The sequence below is a fragment of the Citrus clementina genome, unplaced genomic scaffold, assembly GCF_000493195.1.
Source record: "Citrus clementina cultivar Clemenules unplaced genomic scaffold, Citrus_clementina_v1.0 scaffold_2, whole genome shotgun sequence".
NCBI classification, from domain to species: domain Eukaryota; kingdom Viridiplantae; phylum Streptophyta; class Magnoliopsida; order Sapindales; family Rutaceae; genus Citrus; species Citrus x clementina.
This window is the reverse complement of record NW_006262688.1, coordinates 31070717-31077551: the sequence shown is the minus strand read 5'-3', so window position 1 is coordinate 31077551 and position 6835 is coordinate 31070717. Positions and strand designations below refer to the sequence as shown.

The 6835-nt window shown below is 33.7% G+C and overlaps 1 protein-coding gene across 1 annotated transcript; it reads left to right on the top strand.

Annotated features, from left to right (window-relative positions):
• On the top strand, positions 1-1797 carry LOC18051426 (berberine bridge enzyme-like 18). The gene has a single exon (XM_006448780.2). The coding sequence runs from the start codon at positions 3-5 to the stop codon at positions 1752-1754; it is 1752 nt and encodes a 583-aa protein (XP_006448843.1). The 5' UTR covers positions 1-2; the 3' UTR covers positions 1755-1797.
• The last annotated feature ends 5038 nt before the right edge of the window (positions 1798-6835 follow it).

Here is a 6835-nt window from a genome sequence, read left to right as displayed (position 1 = left end):
AAATGAAGTCTTCTTGCACTTCTATCATCCCATTTGCTTTTATTCTTCTTTTATCGTATGATTGCTGGGTTACTTTTGCCAACATTCATGCAACTTCTTCAGTGCTTGATGATCATTACGATGATAATTTATTTCTTGATTGCCTTTCTATGCACTCTGATAACGCCTCCTCCATTTCCGAAGTGATTTACACAAAAAGCCATTCTTCTTATTCATCCGTCTTGAATTTTTCCATACAAAACTTCAGGTTCTCAACACCCAACACCCCCAAACCTCAAGTCATTGTCACGCCATCAGACGTATCCCAAGTTCAAGCAGCCATTAAATGTTCTCAAAAGCATGGCTTGGAGGTTAGGATTCGAAGTGGTGGCCATGACTTTGAGGGTCTATCTTTTGTTTCTGAGGTCCCGTTCGTCATCATTGATTTGCTAAATCTTAGTGAAATCAGTGTTGATGCAGAGGAGCAAACAACTTGGGTTCAAGCAGGCGCCACCCTTGGCCAACTTTATTACAGAATTGCTGAGAAAAGTAAAAATCTTGGCTTTCCAGGCGGACTTTGCCCTACTGTTGGGGCTGGTGGACATATTAGTGGTGGAGGATATGGGGTCATGTTGCGTAAATTTGGCCTTGCTGCCGATAACATCGTTGACGCACACTTGATTGACGCCAAAGGTAGATTTCTTGATAGAAAATCAATGGGAGAAGATCTATTTTGGGCCATTCGAGGTGGTGGAGGAGCTAGCTTTGGCGTGATCATCGCATGGAAAGTAAGGCTAGTCACAGTTCCATCAACTGCGACTCGATTCCTAGTAACAAGAAGCTTGGATCAAAATGCAACAGAGATTGTTCACAAATGGCAGTACGTTGCACATAAGTTTCATGAAGATTTATTTATCGAAGTCACTTTATCCAGGGTGAATTCAATGATGGTGGCTATATTTTCATCGGTGTTTCTCGGTGGGTTTGATAGGCTCCTTCCAATGATGCAGGAGAGCTTCCCTGAGCTTGGTTTGACAAAAGAAGACTGCACAGAAATGAGCTGGATTGAATCAGTCCAGAATCTTGCTGGATTTGAAAAGGGACAATCCTTGGATTTGTTGCTTGATAGGGATTCTCAATCCAATGGGGTTGTTGTGAATGGTACAACAAAAGCTTTTTTTAAAGGGAAAGCGGACTATGTGAAGGAGCCAATCCCTGTAAATGCATTCGAAGGAATATATGATAAGTTTTATGAAGAAGAGGGACAAATAGCTTTCATGGTATTGGTTCCTTATGGTGGGAAAATGAGTGAGATTTCGGAGTCTGAAACTCCGTACCCACATAGAGCTGGCAACATATACCAAATATTTTACGGAGTTTTTTGGGGAGAAGATGGAGCATCTCAAAGACATATTGATTGGTTAAGAAGATTATACAGTTACATGACACCCTACGTCTCAAAAAATCCTCGAGCAGCATATATCAATTACAGGGATCTTGACGTCGGAACAAATAACCAAGGATACACAAGCGTTGAACAAGCTAGCGTTTGGGGCAACAAATATTTCAAGAACAATTTCAAAAGGTTGGTTCATGTGAAGACTATGGTTGATCCTCATGATTTCTTTAGAAATGAACAAAGCATTCCACCTCTTATAGATAACTTACGCATTAGCTGTCCTGAGTCTACTTGCTCGCCATCTCCACCTTCTGAGATCACTCCACTCCTTAGAGAAGATTCTAATGGATTCCCCAGCAGCTACAGTTTTCAATGAGCATTCAACTTCTTTTTTATGTGTTCTTCGTTTTTTCTCTGGGTCGACGTCTTCAGATCTTTTTTTTTTTCTGTTAATTCTTTTTTTCTAAAATGTGAGGCTAATTACGTCCCCTGAAATGGTGTATTATTTATTTCAATTGGTTTCTTTTTAATAAAGTCATCTCTCACTATGCCGAGATTTTTTTTCTTAAAAAAAAAAAAATTTCCACCACTTACGTCTGGGAGGAAGAAAAATGGTGGTCTTGTTTTTTTTTTTTTTGTGTGTGAATAGACATAATGAAACAAAAATGTTAAGGGATACATGTGTACGAATTAATTTGCAACATGAATCCCCTTGCATAGTCTAATAAATATCATCTGTTTTACTATGAATAAATAGTGAGTTTCTTCTTTTTCTTCCATTATCATCATGAAAGAAGTGTTATAGTTGTAGTTAGTTTCTTCCGTTATGGGGGGTATTTGTCATATTCACTAAACACTATCTATAATTTTATAAGACACTTTAGGGGGGCACATGTCTATTTTACTAAATTTCTGGGCGGTATTTTTCATGAAGGAAATAACTCGTTGGGATCAAGAAGATTGCATTATTTTTTATTATGGGAGATAACTCGTTGGGATTCACGAGTATATCTCGTTGGGATTCACGAGTAAAGTTCTCGGGAAAAACGTAATTGGAATATCTTATTATGTAGGAGGCTTAGGGATGGTAATGGGCACCGCCCGCAGCAGGTTTGCCATTACTAAATTCAAGTTCGTACAAATTTTAATTTATTAAATCAACCCGCAACCCGCAGTGAGTTTTAATTTGTTTAAAAAAACCCACCCGCAGCGGGTTTTAACAATTACTAAACCCGCAATGGTACTCAGCAGATTTTTTGCGGGTTTTCATATTTAAAATCACAAATGTTTAATATATAAATTTATAATAATAACCTTAAATTCCATATAACATACTCAAATTTATATTTAAACAATGTAAATAAAAAATTAAAATTTTCACATCAATCCAACACACATTCTCAAATTTAAGTATAAATTACACAAATTCATTTAAAAAACACAAATTAGTATCTAAAAATAATAATTACATTTCATATTATCATTTAAAATAAGCTCCAAGAGAAGATATTTATTTCATTCACCACCATAAGCACTCATCCAACACAATGTCTATAATAATAATTAAGATTAATATTTTCAAATACTAATTCGAAGGGAAATGTCTTTAGTTTTCTTTAGGTTATGACTTTAGAATGGGAGATGGGCCACATACACACATACACAGCTTTGAGCCTTTGGCTATTTGATAATTTGAATAATGACATTATTTTCTTTCTACATTTTTATATTAAAATTAAATTAAAAATATTTGAAAAAAATATTGCGGGTTTAGTGGATATCCATGCGGGTATCCATCGGATATAAGGTTAATATCAAACCCACCCGCATCCATGTGCGGGTTTTAGTTTATAATACTAAATCCGCCCGCAATGGGTAAAATTATCCGTAGCGGGCAGGTTTTGACGGGTGGATTTGGACGAATTTATGGATTTACGGATATAATTATCATCCCTAAGGAGGTTAGGAGCTTACTAACAAACTTGGTTATGAGTCCCACACGGATCCACAGCCAAATACTATTCATGTGAGGGTTGTACCTTACAGAATCTGTAAGGTAGCCCTCTCCCTTATTATAGCTTGATTTTGGTAAAACTAGTCACTGTACTTGTCGCATGAGTGTTGCTATTGGCACATCCAAAACTCATTCGAAAACCCATTTTGATGTTGATAGCTCTTCTTAGTTAAAACTTACATAAAAGATCAAATAAATTTAATTAAAATCGAATATAATTTTTTGTTGTTACTAACTCTTCAAACACAATCAATTACTTTATTGGATTTTTGTTATTTTGCCCTTAGTTTCTTATTATATTTTTCTGTAAAAGAAATATTCACCCATTTTGTGAAGAAAATTCAACAGATTTGATAAAGTTTGTTTTTTTTAAAATAAATATTTGATAAACTACTTACAATTTTTTTCTTAATTACTTGAAAATCATTTTGGAACTGAAAAAAAAATTTTGAATCCAATATGTATTAGATACTGAAAATGAGGAATTTATGAATGTGTGGGTGTGATCTATGAAGAAATTATATCAAAATGAAAATAAATGAATTGGGGTTTAATTAATTTTTTATTTTTAGTTTTATGTAATTTTATTTTTTTAAAATCTTATTAAAGAAAAAATGGGGTTTTATATTGAAGGGGTTGTAACATTTTTGTTAGCAATTTCATACTACGTTATCATTTGATATCAACAAGTTAGTAATATCATTGATATGACATTAACTATTACAAATGTGATGTTGTGATTTATTAAAAAAATCTTACTCTATATAAAGTTTCTGAATGAATTTATTGACTTTTTGTTTCTGCGTGAATTTATATGGTCATTATTTTAAATTAATTGATCCAAACAAAAAGAATCTGCTTTGATGAAGAATTATAAAACACATCGAGAATACAACAAAGGCAATACAATTAATTAACACATATATAATATGTGTACTTAAATTTAATAACCACCACATGCATAATATTTTTTAAAATAAATGTATACATATCAGAGTATTATTTACTCATTGTATGATTGACATAACATCTATAATGTGTTCTAAAATTTTACGTTTTTTAAGGTAAACGACTTAGTTATTTCATTATATGTAATCTAAGAGCATCAAAATCATTTTTGTCTTTGAGTGAAAGGCACTGATGACATGGGATTCTTTTCTTGAAACATTAATTAAACAACACTGAGGTAGAGTTTACATTTTAGATTGAAGTAAAAATCTTAAGGAGTGGAAATCCTAGGACTGAGAGTGCGAAGTGAGAGTCACAGTAGGTTATTTATTTACGCTGAAATGAGAGTATAGAATCGGAATCAAAATAATTCATGTATTTATTTTCTCTTAAATTAGAAGTAAATAGTTTCAAACTACAATTTTACCCTTATTTAAAGAATTATAGTCTTTAGTTACAAAATTAATACAAATATATTTAAAAATAAAATATTTATTTGATTATATTTGTAAATTAATAATAATTATTAATATTATTAATTATATAAATCATAATTTTTTATTAATTTTAATTTTAATTATGTAAATTAAAAATGATTGATAAGAGCGACACAAATGAAACATTATTATTAATAATATAGTAAAAAATTAATATTTACCGATGATGGGAAATCACAAGAACACTAAGAAAATGGATACAAAAGTTGATTACAAGACTAACAAAGCACTGAAAAATAAGAACACAATCCCTACTCTTAAAACAATGGCCCACTATTTTCGAATTGAGGTAAGCCTTAACATGGCTCTGATAACTATCTTGAAGTTGTTGCCTTAAACGGTTTGGCTCCTCCTCTTTGTTCTTGATCACCTTATTATTAATGATGTGCTCCAATTTGAGAGACTCGTGAATAGATTTAAGGGAAGCATATTCAAACTTCAGTTGATTGATTTCGCTTGCCATTTTGTTTTTCTCACCTATAGCTTTGAAACATTCATCTTTCGAGTCGCGGCTCAATTTGTACACTTGGATTATGTTCATAGTAGGTTGTGAATGTTCAAAGAAGAATTTTCACTAACACAAAGTGTGGAGGGGAAGGTGATAGTAAAATAAGAGGAGGAATCATAGAAACCAACCTTATGTACATTGCCAATGAAACTGTAAATAAAACCTCTTGATCGGTTTGTCTTAGACGAAGGCACTCTTGGTGAGAAAACGCTCTCTTCAAGGAGGAGAGATTAGCCAAATTATGTTCGAGCTCGTTGTGTTAAAGAGTCCAGTTTACGAGGTCTTCGAACAAGAAAGTTGAAGTGTACTAAAAAAATCCAAGGCCAGTCAGTAGATGGCTTTTTCTCTCCAGCTTGTGGAGCCTTATGGAAGGTAGGCTGAGTCGATAGATCTTCAGAAGATTAGGATTGGGTTGGAAGAGGAATACATGTACACCTTCGAGGAGTAAGTCTCCTATAAGGCAAACTCACTGGCCTCTTTCTCTTTTTGTCGTCTATTTGAGACATGGCAACTGTATATATATATGAAAAGAAAAAAGATAAGGAAGTCAATGTTCTATGTACCAATAGATATAAGTCCAACTTCTTGGTAGGAGGTCCTGCTAAACAAGTAAATCACATCCAATTGTAAGATGCTGGCTCGGGTAAGCTCAGTGTTGCCAAGCAATCCCGCAAACAAAATAGGGGGAGATCGCCAAATCATTGTGAAAAAATAAAATTAGATGAGAAAAATAGTATGCTAAAATCACGAAGATGAAAAAGCAACTTAGAATTTAAAAGAAGTTTAAATAAGACCATCATTATTATGCTCACTAGAGCTCTAGATCCCAGAAGCAAAAAATTAAGAATCTTTTTAACCCTTAATATGGCCAAGGAATTCAGGAGGGATAATAGGATTGAAACGAGCCCAACTGGTTAAATAGTACCACCCACTCCTTTTAGCTATTGATTTGATTTAGTACAGTCTCTAAAATTTGTCAAAGTAAAAGTCAGTCACAATTCCTGAGCGTCTCCAAAGCACATAGTGATTGAAAAAATCCTTATGAACTATAAGGTTAAGCTACGTTAGGGTAATATCGAGTGATCTCAAGAATGAACGAAAAAAAAAGGTGAAAATCTAACCTAATTCCCACTTTAAACATAGAAAGATATAAGGCTACAAAACCCTCGGGAGATCATGCCATATTTTCGTTAGGGTTAGGTATTCTGAGCTCCACGAAGTCAGGAATGTGTAAGTCTTTCCTCAATTTGTTGATTGTCCAAAAATGGCCTTTGACTCTAATCATGCAGTTAAAAATCCCTGTACAGGAGCATTTTGGTCGTCATCATCAGCAATGTTGATTGTGGCTGTAGAGAATGGAGAAATAGAAGAATGATGGGGCGTGAGACTCATGATGATGCATCTAAATGATCGATATTTTTACCCGATCCATTAAGTTCAGTTTCAAATGGATCCATAGAGGATGTAAGCAAAACAAAGGAATGAAGGAA

Bases quoted from the DNA above. Each gene is read 5' to 3' on its own strand.
- LOC18051426 (XM_006448780.2), top strand. From the start codon at position 3: ATGAAGTCTTCTTGCACTTCTATCATCCCATTTGCTTTTATTCTTCTT.